General features: G+C 39.7%; 1 protein-coding gene across 1 annotated transcript in view; it reads right to left on the bottom strand.

The window, feature by feature from the left end:
- The window catches only part of LOC101484945 (metabotropic glutamate receptor 7), a 75,530-nt gene that overhangs the window by 31,370 nt on the left and 27,323 nt on the right, over positions 1-16,837 (bottom strand). Inside the window, exons 3-7 of the mRNA XM_004546029.3 lie at positions 15,443-15,659; positions 8,320-8,455; positions 7,604-7,758; positions 2,727-2,864; positions 750-950 (exon numbers count right to left, since the gene is read on the bottom strand). Of these exons, the coding sequence (XP_004546086.1) occupies positions 750-950; positions 2,727-2,864; positions 7,604-7,758; positions 8,320-8,455; positions 15,443-15,659 (847 nt within the window). The remainder of the gene's footprint in view (positions 1-749; positions 951-2,726; positions 2,865-7,603; positions 7,759-8,319; positions 8,456-15,442; positions 15,660-16,837) is intronic.

The following is a 16,837-nucleotide window of genomic DNA, read 5'->3' as shown; positions in this document are numbered from 1 at the left end:
ATAGGATACTAAATGGTCTTGAGTTTCCTTGGATAAAGTCAGTGAACTATCTAATTGCACTCTGGTGCGAACAGTACTGATAAATATGCAATAATCCATGTGTTTTGTCTCCTGCCTTCTCTATCCAGACAGGTCCCCTCAAACCAAAACTAATTAGACTTGATTCTCCCAACACTGCCTGAAATTCATGTGTCACAACTTTTAAAGTGAGAATGTAGCTGGACAGTTGGTTGGAATATCGAGTGAAAAAAGAGGAAGCTTCTTTGTTTTTGTCCAAAACCTACCAGCACCTGTAAAGTGAACAATGCTGACCCTGCTTTTGCTTTGTTATCTACCAGAAACTTTATATAGTCTTTCCTCATGGCCCAGCAGTAATCCACAAAACCGTAACAAAAAAAAAGACACACTGAGAGGAACCTGGCTTTTTAAAACCACAATATGCTCAAAGATGATTAATCCATTAATGAATAAATGTTTGCACAGCTTCTCTTTCAGCTGATTCTATTATCCACTCGCTCAAAAAGAGAGCTTGAAAGATGCTGGACAGAAACCGCTCGTGCTGTTAAGTAAGACAACAGCTGCAATGTTGATAAGTAGCTGATAATTGAATTTTGACATGGTTTATTCTCAGGCGTACAAGCTTTAAATGCAGTCCAAAATTCTAAACACTTAAGCGATACCATAATTGAGTTTGTTTTTCTTACCCGCGCAGCCTGTAAACATCCGAACTTTTACAGCGTGTCACTCACCGTTGAAGCTGGTGTTGCGTATGTAGCTCAGCAGAGTTTTTCCCTCTGCTGCCTCCAACCGCGGACAAACGCCAGGATGATCAGGACATAAGTCCCGGTGCATCTTGTGGAGAGCGTGGGCCATGGCGTACACTGCGTCAATCACAAACTGCACTTTGCCTTCCTGCTCATACTTGGAGTCGATCCCGATGCGCTCCTGGCCTGAGGGAGGAAGACGAAGACGAAGACTAAGAGCCAAATGCATTATGAACCATTAGACGTTACATTCCTGCAGCTCTCCCTGTCATCTCCAGTTCCTTTTTTCATTCCTCAATTTGCCGTTTGTTGTTCTTACTTCAGTTTTGATTCTGAAGGAATTGCACCTAAAGCGACAATGTGGCTCAGGAAATAAGAAAACACATTTAATTCCCACGTGGAAGCTGGATCATGAGAAAGTGTTTATGACAAATACAGCAAATACATTTAATTACTGCAGGGCATTAGAAAGTAATAAACGCCTAATAATTGACCTCATTTGTCCCATCGAAAAGGTGATGAAGATCATGAACTTTAGACTCTTCTACAGGGGCCCCCCGCCCTTTGATACCCCCCTCCCCCGGTGGACTGCCCTTTCACTGCAGGCTGCTGTAAAGGTTCTGCCTCGTCCTGCTGCCGATACACCGACTGAATATGTAACGTACAAGCTCGACAGGATTTTTGTTGTTGTTGCAAACTCAATTGTATTTCAAAGGGTGAAATTATGGAAATTATAACAACAAAAATACTACATCTCCTTTTAATGATGATAATCATCATCATCATTATCATCATAATCGAAATATTCACACTCCTACTTAACAAAAAACAACACAAAAAAAACCTGCACCATCAAAAAGGAGACTGAACGATGATTTCCTCCTCAGTTATAGCTGCTCACAGGAGACCTGAGTGATGATAATTGGCAATACAGCATAAGTATATAAAGAATGCAGAATATTTCAATAAAATAACGAAGTTCAAAAGCGATCTGCGCTGACATTCTAGCCCATTTCTAAGAACATACATTTCTGCCCACACATGACCTTTTTGATTTTCTGAGCTCGGTACAAGCTGCTCAATGGACAGTCTTTGCAGGGAAAAAAAGCCTGTTGTTAGTATTTAATATTCATAAATATCAACTCAGCTTGCAGTTTGAAAAGAGCCAATATATAGGCGTTTGTACAGCCATTTTCAGGGGAACTGAAGAAAACATAAAAGGCATTTACAGTCATTTTACAGAGCTTTTGTGGGGCTCACTAAGTGGAAGAGTATTGTCTCTGACACATGATAAAAGACACCAAACAGGCGATTATAAAGGGAACAAAATCCTTCAGGAAACAGTAATTTGTGTCACGCTGCTATTACCATCATCACGTATGCAAGCAAGATTAATAGAGCATCCCACATCACAGGCATCATCCACATGGATAATAGATGCAGTGCAATGCCTGTCACGCCGTTGGCAGGCAAGTTTAGGTAAAATGAGCATGAATCACTGTAAGAAACAAGCCTTTCATTAATACTACTAGTACTAAAGCAGAAGACATAGTTTTCTGTCACTTTCCAAGCTAAATAAATTAGTCTCTGGCTCAGTTACTGTGCTGAGCTGCCAAGGTGACTGTGTTAAGGGGGGAATTGAGGGAATATGGGATTAAAGAGTTACAGGACATTAGCCACAAGAGGAGACAGTCTGCAACTGTAGAAAGACACGTGGTGCATTATTTTTCTAATAATAAACTCTGCCTGTCCTGCACCCACTGGATAGAAACACCTGGTGTTAGACTTTCTGGATACACAGCAGACAAAAAACAAAAAAAAACGAAACCCTAATCGTTTACCTGCAGCTTCAAGTGCAAGCAAAAGGTCAAGTTCGAATCAACCGGGCGCTGACGTGGGAGAGTGAAACTACGCATCACCTTTTTAGTGTACTGCAGAGATGCTCATAATTGGTGCGCGTACCTGTGCATTTTCGGCTGGTATCCTCTTTCTTTGAGGCGCTCAGCAGCTTGCAGTTGAAGTTTTCCTCCCAAAACTCGGCAAACCAGACATTCCTGCGATTGTTCTCGAGGGTGAGTGCAGTAAAGTATTCATCAAACCCTGGAAGAGAGGAAAGAGGAGAATGGCTCAGTTCCGGACCAATTACCAACCAATTCAGGGCTAGAGGAAATGTACTGAAACTTTAAGCTCGGTGGTGGTGGTGCAGTAGTGCTGGTTGCTAGGTGTAGGAACAACACTACTTCATCAAAATTTGACTTTAGTGGTTCCTCTTCCTCTCAAGCTCCGTGGAACTTTGATCACTTCTTTCATCTAGGAAATTACACTAATTAAAAACCAGGATGCGGAATAAATAACGCAGGGATAGTAAGTGATGCCAAAGCCCGCTTCCTCGGGCTACGAGGAGCTGTAGGTGCTGAGCAGGTTTTCTTCACTTCATAAAATCCATTACAACGGAGATGGATTGAAGGCGTGATATATTAACTTAACACATATTTCAGCAGGGCTTTGGTGCCTGTATGAAGAATCATCTTTATGAGAAATAACCTGCTGCAAACAAAAAAAGAAAGCCTGTGTGGTGATTTTTTTCTCTTTTCTGTGAAACTTTACCACCCAATGTGGGTCAGCGAAGCGAGCTGGGACAAAACTCCCCCGCAAGCACCATGGTGCAGTCATTTTTTACTGTTGTTTCTGAGCAAACAGCTCTATCTACAATGGGGTTGAACCAGTTCTGGAATTCTGAGCTGATATCTATGTTTAAAATAACAATCTGGATAATCTCTAATGGCCATAGTCACGTCCTTAGTTTTGCTTTTCTTGTCATTTCCCCTGCGATAGACTGGTGACTTGTACCTCGTCTGTCGCTCAGTCGCAGCTGTGATAACCTACAGCCCCACTGTGACCCTGCATTGGATAAGTGGAAGAAAATAGATGGATGGATGTTATTTCCCCTTTTGTGCCAGAAAAATCCAGAAATTGTCATTCCAAAAATATTACTTTTCACTGTTTCAGTCTTTTAATTCTTCATAATGGCACATTCGAACATTTAAAATCAAATTGATGCAAAGCCACAGATAAATATCAGTCATTGCCACTGTTAAATGTCAGCATATTTGGCCGACAGGCTGATGTCGTCTGATATATTTCATAGCATCCCAAATGACTGGAGGAGAGTCTGAATTCCCCATTTTAATGTCACTGTGTATCCACTCTTTGTTATCCAGTCCCATTGGCTGAGTTGTGGGTAAAGGTAATAATGGCTAATCAGAGCTGAATGACTCAGCTGATTTTCCTTTCAAAGACCATCAATAATGCATGGTGGATTAATAACTTTCTCACTGCCTCCAGAGTGTACATTTGTCCTGGCTAGACCTCCCCTAATTAAGGAAAGCTTCATAAAACCCAGCCTTTCAAATTTCCTCAATTGTAATGATGAGTGGTTATTAGGCCTGTGACACTGAACAGAACTTAAAATAGATGGCACATGCTGTGAATATTTCTGTGGTAAATTTTGCATGTCCTGGCAAATGAAGCTATATAATTCCCTTGTTCGCTTCCATTTTCTTCAGGGCAGACTTCTTCAAACTGCAGTTTTAAAGAATAACAGAGTCGTTAATGACATTTCATTTAGACATTAATGATATAAAATGTTAAAATAGTCCAAAAAAAAATTTGTGTACTATTAAGGTTTTTCTCAAAACCACCATTAAGCGTCGCTTTTGATAACGAGGCAGTGCTTCTGTAATAATTTTAATACCTGTGATGACTTCCAGAGATGAAAAAGTTTACAGTCACTTATTTCTGTGTTTGAGAAAAGAAAAAATAAGTCATTTTATTCTAACTGACTTTAGTTTGGTCTTGTGCAATCCACAGCCAAAGATGGGAACAAGGACACGCTGGTTCTCTGCAGGATGTCAAAAGTCATTCAGAGAGATGTAGGAAATTGTTTGCTGAAGCAGAAATACATGATGCAGAGGGAGGTGAAGTGGGTAGAAAGAAAGTAAATAAAAATATGTCCTTGTTCTTAATAGTCTTTGAAGATTGCAGATTTTTGCTCAGTATATGTTCAATGATGTTACAGGATTTCTACAGCATACTTTTTTCACTGCAGTCCAATCTGCTGGATGACACGACGGTTAAACGTAAAAGCGATCGTTCACTTTGATGAAACAACAAAGAACTATGATTCTGGAGCATTTTAAGATCTTTTCAGATCATTACTTGGGTTTTATCATTTTCAATATTGACTTTTGCCTTTGAAGATGAATTCATTTTCATTAAAAACAACAATACACTACCCGTGAGGCACCCGGGAGTACTCGTGCAGCCGTTAGCAACTAGTGATTGAACACTGAACCAACCTTTGGTTAGAGCCATGATCCTAGAAAAAGGCAATATGCACCATCTGAACTTAATAAGGTTTCACGTTTATGTGACAGAACAGCAAAGACGAGACAGGAAAGTGGGGAAAAATGTACGACCTGGTTAAATGGCACAAAGAATATGTATATGTTATATGAATATGTATAATACACTGTGCTAAAACAATAAAAAAAATTTTTGGACCACCATTAAATGTAAGATTTACACCACAGTTGTCCTAAATTAACAGTACTGGTAATTACCAAAATAATTTTTTCATGTTTCTGTGATGGTTAATCTTGCAGCATGTGCAAGCTCTTTAATCAAAATTATATTTTTAAAGCTGAAATATAATTATTGTTGTTATCCATTCATTTTCAAATTTCCTGTTTAACAAAAACTCTGTAAAAAAAATTTGTAAATCACATTATGTTTTGATTAGGTTGCCAAATTACAGTTATTTACTTCCATTCCTGAATAGAAAAATTAGTTTTGAATGTTATGCTTGATTAATTTCTGATGTCTCAGAGAAGTCCAGTGTGCCGGCTCAAATTTGGCTTTATTTTTTGCCAAATATATAATAATATAATTTTTAGTGTTTTTGACAGAGTTCTAAAATATTTGTGTTTTCTTGTTTTTATGACATCGGGTCCAATAAATGTGTTAAGTGCTGTATGTGTTTCAGAATGTTTCAGTCAGTAACTAATGCATATTTTTAATCTGCCAAACCATAATCATTTACTCCGTAATATAGCAGTCAACATGTTTGCCTCACATGTAAAAGATCCCAGATTCAAGACTGAGAACAGACACAAACTGGGGGGAGGGTGACAAGCTAGTGTAAACCCCTGTAAAATGGGAACCTCAGAAAGGATTTCTTTCACCATCAACAAATAACACATTACATATTGCACAGCACAACCTTAACTGGAAATCCTGAAATACGCCCTGTTGTGAAGCTATTGCTTCAAACAGCTACAAGGATAAATGTGCAGGCTGCGCCACCTTTAGTTTTCCAAGACCTTATGGATAAATGGGAAAGGGGCTCTTTCTGTCACAATCAATGATAGTGAATGAGAATATATATATGGATATGCTAAATCAATTTCAGTGTGTAATAGTGCCAGAGCAGTACAGTTCAATATGTTATACAGAATGCATATATCTCCCAACTGTAGACATAATTTCCTCCCCAATTTTTCACCAATGTGCCTGAAATGCAAGAGAGAAATTGGCCTTTGGTCATGTCATAAGCTGCAAAAACACCATTCTAATGTATTATCAGACAGAATATATACTGGGCTGAAAATGGAGATGGACCAAAGTCTATTATTTTAGGTCTCCCTGGTAGATTCATCCCAATGAGAAAGAGAGGATTGTACTGTATTATTCTGAAAGGAAGAACCTCTTACTGAAGTAGATTAGTGAGAAAGAACCAAGTATTAAAGGTTGGCATAGAGTGTCATTAGAATATCTCACAAACATATCACATTCAAAAGCAGACCAATTTGGAAAACCTATTTGAACTACTCGAGACCTAATGTATCTACCATCTGGCTGCAGAGTTTGTTTGCTAGTTTCTTTTCTAAATGTTCTGATAAATGAAGACTGATTATTGTCATTTTTGAGAAGCTAGGATGATGAGTTCTGTTTGTGGTTTACTCACATAAATGTCTTTGTTTATAGATTTCAGAATGGATCCATCCTTTTATTATAAAACTGAAAAATTTGAGGATTAAGTGTTTAAATATGTATATTTTTATAGTTTTTCAAATCATTACAGTGCAATACTTTGCACGATTATGGATATACTTATAAGCACAAACACATGGCTGTTACACCTGTTACACTTTTTTATATATATTATACAGGATATTATACACTTTTACATTTTTATATATGATTCTTACTCCTGTTTTTTTTTTTCTCTTAGTTTAGGTAAAAGTTTTTCTAGTATGTTTCTCACAGTCGGGGGGAGTATTTTTTAGCCGGAAAAAACATTTCACTGTATGTTGTACCAGCTATAACTACATGTGACAAATAAATAAAGAATTGAATTGAATTGAATAAAGAATTGAATTAAAATCAAATGCATGAATCCACCGTCTCCTGGTGAGCACTTTAAAAAGGGTGAAGCTGAAAGTACTTATTCCAATCCTAAACTTATGAATGAATTGAAATTTACTTGATAACCAAAAATAAAGGCTTCCTGTGAACACCATTGTTTTCTTATATTGGCTTGCTGTGTAAATGAGCAACTGTTGGCAAATTTATGCGTCATAAACTCAACAGGTAACAATGACCAGCATTGTATTCACAGTATTTAGATTGATATCGTACTTTCTTGTTTTTAGCATTGTTGACTTTGAACTGATGAACAAATTAATCAAGCGGGGGGGGGGGGGACGACACCCTTAATGAGCGAAGCAACGTAACAAAAGATGCGGTGAAGACTGTAATGTGAATATCTGTGTGCCCACCTTTAATGGACGAGCGTTTCGGCAGTATAGTGATTGCTCCCACTGCTACATCCTCAAACTGGTTGATCGGGCTGCTTTTGGACCCCCAGCTGTCAGATCCAATCCACAGGAAATGGCCCACCTGATTGGCTCTCTTGGTGGCATTGAGAACTCCCCTGCAAGAACATTCATGTTTATTAGGAGAAAGCAAAAAAGGCATGTGCAATCTAATATCTATTACACAGAGCGTCAGCCAGCTTTAAGAAGCTGTTTGGACATTACAGCCATCTCATGCACAGTTCTCCGGTTTATCTCATTAAACCTGAGACGACAGCTGTTTTGTGGGTACGTGTTTATCTGTTACTTAAAGAAAACAGACATTTTTCCTGTCTGTTTTCCTTTTTCCTTCACTTTCACATCCACTTTTTAGTCGTTCGAGCTGAATTTGCAGTTACCACAGTAAATGTTTGATTCTGTGGGCATTCTGGGCATTGTAAATGAAACAATATCTCTGTTGCTTTGTTGTGATCTGTATTCCCACTTCTCCTCAGAGGCATGCTTGTGTTTGTGTTGTTACAGGTATGTTTGTGTTGCAGACACAGCCCGTGCACATGGTAAATCTGTGCCTCTAGCCTTTCTTCGGGAGCTGCTACTTAGAGATTAAAGACCTCGACATGGCAAATCATCAGCATGCCTGAACAGACATGGGTGAAGCCAGAATGTGCGGCGCTGCTCACCGTATGTCTTCTTCGCTGGCAAAGATGATGACTGCCCGCGAGTGCTGCGTTTCCAGCAGTTGTTGGATGGTTTTGTCGTAATCTTCCAGCTTGGGGTTGTGTGGAATTTTTACAGACTGGGCGATGCAGATTCCACCTTTTTAATGGGAGAGAAGTAAGAAATGATAAGGCCTCTGGGATGATCTCACCCATTCACCCGCTCTTACACAGAGATGTATGCGCACAAACACACAGAAAAAGCCCAAGGTCAAAATATTTGCTTTGTTTTCTTATCCTCTATGAAAATCTATGAAAACAGAGCTGAAGACTCTGCTGATTTTAATGAAGCTGTCATGCGTGCTACACAGTCTAGATTATGTATATTCTTACTGTGCCCACAGTAACATTTCACTATAATCTGCAAACCACAATAGTATGCAATATGAAGCTCACACTGCGCCTTCTAACCGAGCATCAGTCTCAGAGTGAGGGAATTATAAACATATCAGCTATAACAAATCCAATAATCCACACCAACAGGGACATAAAGCTACAGATTTTATATTATGGATTTGGGAAAATCCAGCAGCTTGTCATTGAATTTTCATTTAAAGTCATTATCAAACAACTCTTACTGGAACCTGAACCAATCAGATAGCACAGCTGGCAATAACAAACAGAGAGCATATTAATACAGACAATAAATCACTCTCCGACGGGTCATCACTAATGAGTTTGTACTGGATGGAGGGCGCTGATTGCTTTAGAGACTAACTAAATACAGCAGTTGCTAAATACTTTATTTGGCACAGTATATCATCAGAACTGCCTTTTAGCACATGACTAGATATTGCTTTCTGTTATTCATCAGCCAGTTATTGAGTAGAGAAGCAAAACTATAGCTTTAAAAATAAATAAATAAGATTTTTGGCCTACTCTGGTGTGGTAATTACAGGTGTGGAGGATAAGATAACCTCTTAAGCACTTTGGATAAACAGATAATATGATCGCCTGTGCCAGAGAACATCTTAACCACTGTGGCCCTAGACTGAAGCCGCTTTTGTCCCCCGGTGAACAGCAAACGTCTACCGAAACAATTAAAATTATTCCCACTCAAGCATTTTAATAGTCCGAATAACCTTTTAGTTTGAGTTTCTCTGCATAGTTAGAGAGGTGGAAGGAATCTCTTAATTGCCACTCTCTTCAGCCTCATTACTTTAATATAAACAGCTTTTCGCTGGGAGATCACACGTCTCCAGTCAAGGTTTACTGTGGCAATTTCTGACGGCAGAAGATAAGAAAATGACAACAGCTAAACCTCCTCTTTACTCTCCATTTTTCTAGTATCAGCAAGCAAAAAATTGTGGATTTTTTTTCTTGATATAAGAAATAATCGAGTATCTGCCAAAGGACCTCTGGGATAGCTGCTGTTATCCTCCCTGCATGGACTAAACTTAAACATGGAGACACTGCCAATGTACTGGTTGTTGCTTAAGGGTTTGTTGTATCCTGTTAAAGTGAAACGTGCTTGATGTCATTTGTGCAGACTAGCCAGCGCTGTTGGTCTCAAAGGAACGGCATTTAAAGCTTTGTTTCAGCAGAGAGATTTCAGATCATTTCAGCCTGAATCTACAGTATGACACTGTATTTGTTATCTTTCTTTCCTTTTTTTCTCCTCAGGAAGCTCTAGCTCTGTGCTGTGACTGATTTGGTTAAATTCATATTAGCTGCAGCTCTTAGTTCCCAGTTGCAGTGTGGCTGCAGGTACATGGATACATATAGTGACTGCAGGGAGGGGGAAAAAACAAAAGAAAACAGAACATACATCTGCTGAAAATCCATTATCTCCATTATAAAAATAAAGAAAAAAGAAACCTGGGGGCTTGTGTAAAGAGTCATGATGGTTTAACAGTCTTCAACAGCAATGTACTATAGGTCACAACAGTCAATTATACAGACAGATACCACAGGAGCCACTGATTAAGATAAAGAAGCATTTGGAGCAGATCCCATTTTCAGAAATAAAGAGCACCAGAAGTGAATGTTCTGCAGGCTTGAAACCACCCTAAAGGCTGCAGGCTGGTAGTTGTGCAACAGTGGCTAAATTATTGAATGGCTGCAGAAACCCTCATCTGTCAGTTAGTGAGATGGTCAGTCAGTTAGTTTGGAAGGCAGGCGCGATGAAACAGCAAGTGTTGTATCGGTGGTTCCACAGTACTGTGCGTTGGGTCAGGCCGTTTTCACCTGTCACAGGAAGCCGTGTGGACTTGAAAGAGTCCTCGACTCAAAGAGAAGATTTAAACAAGAGGAGAGCGTGTGTCTGTGTGATGTGAGACAGATAAATGTCAAGTTCTGAGAGAAGAAAGTGTCTTATTACAACTAATTGAAGTCAATTCAAGAAAGAGGACTAGAGATAGAGATGGGGGGTCTTTTAAGCTGTCGTTTACAGTCGGTGAGTGAGGACAGGAAGTGGATTTTTCAAAAATATATCAAAAGACTCGAAATTTCTTGAAGTCAAAGCGAGGTGAATTGGTTTGTGACATTGAAAGCTTTACCTTATTCACTTATTCGTTTACCTATGATCCAACGACAGCATAATAAGACTATATACACCATGAACCTGTACCCTCTGCTCCAACTATGATTAATATGTTAAAGTCAGCTTAATGATAATGATGGCTAAATTCATCAGGCCCTTGGAAGTTCTGCGCTTATCTGTTTGAGTGCCATAGGTCATGCACTGCATTAACTGCTTCAATTATTCATCCTCACTGCCCTCGGTTCTGGAAATGCACGGCAGGGTGAGGAATCCAGCATTGCCATTTTGCTTGGTGAAATATAAATCCCTTTAAATTAGAGGCTCTTGATGGATTCGACCCCCTGCGTGACTACTCAACACCCTCCAAACCTGAACCCCCAGGGGATCTATAATGCTGCAATTATATTTATCACCTCGATAGTCAAAAGGAAGGCCCTCTTCCCCCCAGTCTCTCTGGCTGAACACTTGGGAGTAAATCACTATGGACTGACAAACAGCTGACATTCACGTGCTACATCTTTGTGTCCTTCTTAATCCAGCGTGCCTTTTCACTGCGGGTCTGGGACTTGGCAAAGTCAGAGAGTCCTGCGAAAGTACTGTGGTCTATTTTATGACCGGTTTCATCCCCGGTCTCCTGCTATTGCTAAATATGAGTCCTGTCCTTAACAGGCCAATTTCTCCTCCCTCGCAACTCAGACTAGATGTAAAACTCATTGTGCTGGCAACTTACTGCGATCAATTCCACAGTGATACTTTGTGGGAGGTTTTCCTGAAATCCAAGTCGTTTTATCAAATGGGAAAACTAAAACCCATCGCTCTGGCTTGACTCCAGACAGACAGGAAAGTACAAACTACAGTTATCTCTGCCAACTTCACCTGAAGCCAGGATGAAGGTGCACAATAAGATAGTGCCTGCAGAGGAGAGAGAAAGTAGAACAAAAAAAAAAAGAAACAAAAAAAAAGACAGAGAGGAAAAAATTGAAGAGATCAATACAGGCTGGCCATCACTCTAGTCTCAGCTTGGGGTAATGGGCAGCCATATTGCATTAGTCCGCTAGATAGTTCTCCTTGAAGTGGTGAAGCGAGAATCCTACTAATGCATCTGACATTTCAATGCAACCAAACACGGCAGCCACAAAGAAATTTCTCAAGGCCTCGCAGATCAACTTGCACGGATGCTGAAACAATATCCACCCAGCAATGCTGTTGTTGTTGTTGTTGTTGTGCAGCTCTTAAAAACAAAAAAAAAAACTAACTGTATTTCTTCAAATAAAACCCACTTGTTATCTCCGATCAAGGCCGGGGGGGGGGGGGGGGGGGTGTGGATCACAGAAACAAATAAATATAGCCCCTTAATACAGGCCAGGAAATGAAACAATCCCCTCTGCCTGAAAATGTTTTGCAACAAGGCTGCTAAGAAATTAAACAATTGCAGGAAGTGTTACGTTTCAGTGTCCTCAGGGAGTGTGTCAGGGAGGATCCAGGTTTGCAATATGAAGGTTTTCCATGGAAGCTACAATGTTATGCATATTCTGCTATTGTTAGTTTTTTTTCTTCTATTATATTTACAGTTCATGTGCTCATGCTGTGCATCATTAAACACCGTGTGAAATTAGCAGAGCACGAGTGCATTTGGTAGCTGGATTGATCACCATCCTCGTTTTGACACACATTGATGTGTTGAGGGCAAGCGGGATCCTCCAGGCTTAAAAGGCGAAGCCAACCCAGAAGTGCCAGAGACTATAGTTCCTCAAATAGCCACTTGAGGCTGGATCCAAATGCAAGTCAGCCCCCAAAGACTCCCACGTGCACACGACAGCCTGTTACAAAAAATGCTTTTAGTCGGCACTGCTAATTTTCCTGTTCATGAAAACTGTACGGGGGGTACATTTTTAATAACTCACCAGAGTAAATTTTATGAGAGCCCAAAGTTATGCATTATTAGAGACGTTTCCGCTTTGAGTGACAGGCAGATGGGAAACAGGCGGCTATAGCTGCTAGCTGTCTGCTGCTCATCAGCTCAGCTCTGTTGTCTGGAGCACTTTTAATACAATTATCTGACTAATCTTGTTTGCTGTGTGGCTAATTGTACCAAAAGACCACTGACGATGCCTGTGCTGTAGTATTTTGTTAATTTTATTGTTAAGTTAAAATTAAAGCATTGTAGTTTTTTTTATATGCTAGGTATCTGTTCAATGCATCCTTAAATACAGCTTTCTAACCATCCAAAAACAAACACTTTTAGCTCTAAAAAAAAAAAAAAGATGGCAGCCCATTGTTTATGGATCTGTGCATCAGAGTGATGCTCTACTTGTTGTTAAAGTAAAATAAAAAGTTTAACAGATAAACTCAGGCAATCCTGTTGATTTAATTTAAGACTGAGTCACTGCTCGCCACAGTATTAAGAGTGTAATGCAGTAACTTTAACAGGGCAAGTGGGAGAAGATTGGAACGAGGCTTAGTACCTAATCATGATTACTTATAGAGATGAAATGGAGGATATTACAAACTAAGGCCTGCCTCTAACAAAAGCCTGTTACGTCCTGAAGTTGAGGTAAATAAAGAACCCGGTGATTATTTAGGAAATATAGTCAGCCATTTAGAATAATTCTTATTTAATTCAATACCTTTGCGGTTAGTTCTGGTGCAGAACCGGTGCCCCTGAATGAATTCTGTGACTGTACATTCACGCTATTACATAATTAATGTGTTTATTAAAGATAAGATGCCTTGGGTACTGGAAGCTTTCCGTCATAGGGAATAATTCCCATTTGTGTATGAATACAAAATAGTGCAAAGCGACTGGAGCTCAGTTGCAACAGTGTGACTGAACAACAATGGCTTATAATTCCATAGCCCTTATGTAGCTGTTAGAGAGTCATAATAATATCACAGTGTTTACTGCTCTTTGCATAAGAATATAGGAGACATCAGTAGGAAATGAGAAAACTAGTGGGAAGAAGCTGTGTTTATCTCAGGATACTGTTTAGGATAAATCAGGTCTTTTCCCTATTTGTTCCTATTCAGGCTACTTTCTCTCTCTTACTTCTGCCTCTGCCCCGTCTATCTGTCGATGCATATTACTCAGGCACAAACAGCTTCTTAAAGTTTTAATGAGTGATCACACTGGACATGAATGCACACAGATAAAATATTCATGCATGCTGGACTTCTGATCGGTGCCTGTGGGACATCATTAGCTTCGCTCATTTTAGAGGTTTCTGCGCATTAGTCTATTAGAAGAAGAGACAGAGATCACTCCCTTCAAAATTACAGGAAATGGACTGGGATCTATAGAGGTGAGAAGCAGCAAAGTACTTCTGTGGCATGGCTGTGTCCTATCATGGATGAAGGGTAATTTTTCCCAGACCTGGGTGACATCCATCTTCTTTGCACAAAGGAGAAAAAGGCAGAGAAGCTACAAAAAGCCCAGCTGTTGTTACCTCTTGTGCATTAAGATCTTTCTGCAATCATTCAGTATGTTTGTTTGAATACACAGGGCATTGAAAATGTGGAGTAATGTACCCTTGTCCTAATTTCACACACAAACTGCAGTAGCAACTGCAGAAAATCTCTGCAGACCCTGTAAAGCGCAGCACAATAAACTCAATTTTTTGATAAAGCTAGTTGACCCGTTGTACTGTATACCAACTGAGCATCTCCTGGCGACAGTAACGACCGCTGTTTCACACAGACCGCTATGTGCCAACAACAGCAGCAATGTGGAAAAAGCTGGTGAGTCACGCGTGTGCACAATTTTCAGCCCAGTTACAGCCAGAAACCACCTCACCTGTGTGAATGCAAAGCTCTGCTGTAAGATCCTAACCTCTCTGGACACAAGTCTAAACATAATCACCTGTTTACCCAGCAAAAGGATCACAGTGGCTTTAAACAATCAGAACAAAACAAACAAAGCTGTTTCTAATAGGGAACTTTATCGACCATTAATTTTCTTTGTAATTATATGGCTTTTGTGAGAACAGCCTAAAAACGTTCAAGAAGCTCGACTCCATTTACTAAGCAGACTAAATATCTTAAACCTCTCTGCTACATACAGACCAGAGCGATTCGAGCTGACTACTCAGAGAGACCATCTTTGCTCAGACTCGTGCAATCTCACTTCCAGTGGTAAAAAACAAACAACAAAAAAAGAAAAAACCCACAATGGCAGAATATAAAACAAAACTCTCCCAAATGACCAGTTTCCGGACTATTCTCTTTTCTCCTCTTTGGATAAAGTGAACATGTTAGACATGTATTTTCAAACAATACCCTTTCTGCTTCAGCAAAATACTCAATGATTGCATTTAAATAAGAGTAAGATGTGTTCGGGCTTTCCTCATTACTGTGACGCGGCATCTTCTCTACAAGATGTTTCTCTGTCTACATTTCTAGTAACACTCCACAACTGGCTGGGGAGAGAAAGCAGAAGTTGCCAAACAGATCAATAATTCATCCACCCAAAACAGATTTTATAATGAATTGGAAAGGCAAAACTAATCATCTTCTGGGTGGGTGCAAGTGCAAGTGCGTTTTAAAAATTGTAAATACACATTTCAGAAAATAATTAGAACTTAACTTTGTGGACGGGTCACCTTTCTTTACCTGCTTCTTTGGAGAGTTGTGTGAAAGCCTCCACTCCCTTCTCTCCATAGCTGCCCTCCGAGGCGATGGTGGAGACGTAAGTCCAGTTCAGCGCTAGGATAATGTCCACCATGGCCTGGGCCTGGAACGAGTCTGGCGGAACCACCCGAGAGAAAAAGTCATAGCGTCTGTCATCACTCAGCTCCGGGGCCGTTGACGCGTAGCTGATCTGCGGGATCTTAAAGAGAAGAAGTGCGGCTGTTATTGTGGTGCAGCAGCAAAAGGTAGTTTCCGTGGTGACTACTTGGACAAATCACATTTTTTGAATGACTGTGTTTGAAATTGCGCACTATTTATTGTACGGTGCACTACATTTGCTCTCTGTCATTTTATTTAAGTGCTCTCAATTTAGTATTCAAAGTGTGAAATGTATGCGCTATATACCCTCGGCTCGGCGCTCTGAAAAAAAAAAATCCCGCAGTGGAACGCAGTAAGAGTATGTTTTTCTACCATTCTCAGAGACTGATAGAGTGTTTACCCGGGTCAGCCATATTTTGAGGCTAAACTGCCTCGAGATGGTGTGAGAAGACTTTTATGTTTTTGAAAACTAAATACAAAGCAACTTCCAGCAGCAACACTTACTAAGAAAACTGGAGGAGAAACAGCTCTATAAGAAGACAAGCATCTCTAAGGCTTACTACACATCATCTGTTTAAAGCATACTTTGTTTAAATATTACTTTAAGCCAAAGGGGATCTTTATTCTTAGTGTTCTTTAACACTACCCATTCTGTCACAAATGTTTGCAAAGGCAGAGTCTGCCGCTTAAATTTTGTACACCTGCAGCAATGGGACTGAAAATATCTGGTTCCAACGGTTCAAACTTGTCTTTAAATATCTTAAACTGAGCCTTGGGGCAGCACCTGAGTTGTCAGCTTAAGTTAAGTTTTCTGATTGGTTTAACTCTGCAAGCAGAACGTTTAAAGAGTAGGTGGGTGGGACTGCTGGCTTACATACAAGAGTAGAAAAACCTTAAACTGATTGGTTGGGGCAGTCTGAAGTTTTTGGGTCGTTTGATTTACTTGTGCATACACTCAACTCATTGTCTGTAACTTTGGTCATGTTAAATAATACGTTCCACCATTATAACAGCATATCTATGATAGAAAATGAAGGAAAACATAATAGCAAACCTTTAGCTAACACAGTGGCTAATGCAGAAAATGTAAACACTGTTCATCTCCTTTCACTGTGTCATAGCCAGATGTTGATCAATGTTTTTGACAAATTGGGGTGTAAAATAAATGAGCGTTTTACTTTCCTTATATTTCATATTACCTCATCAACTGATCAAGTACATATTCACATTTTGCAATATTTTACAAGGCCTATATTGGGTCTATTACCCAGGCCATAT

Source organism: Maylandia zebra, linkage group LG20, assembly GCF_041146795.1.
Source record: "Maylandia zebra isolate NMK-2024a linkage group LG20, Mzebra_GT3a, whole genome shotgun sequence".
Lineage (NCBI taxonomy): Eukaryota > Metazoa > Chordata > Actinopteri > Cichliformes > Cichlidae > Maylandia > Maylandia zebra.
The sequence above is the reverse complement of the archived record's forward strand: the minus strand, read 5'-3'. Positions and strand labels throughout refer to the sequence as shown.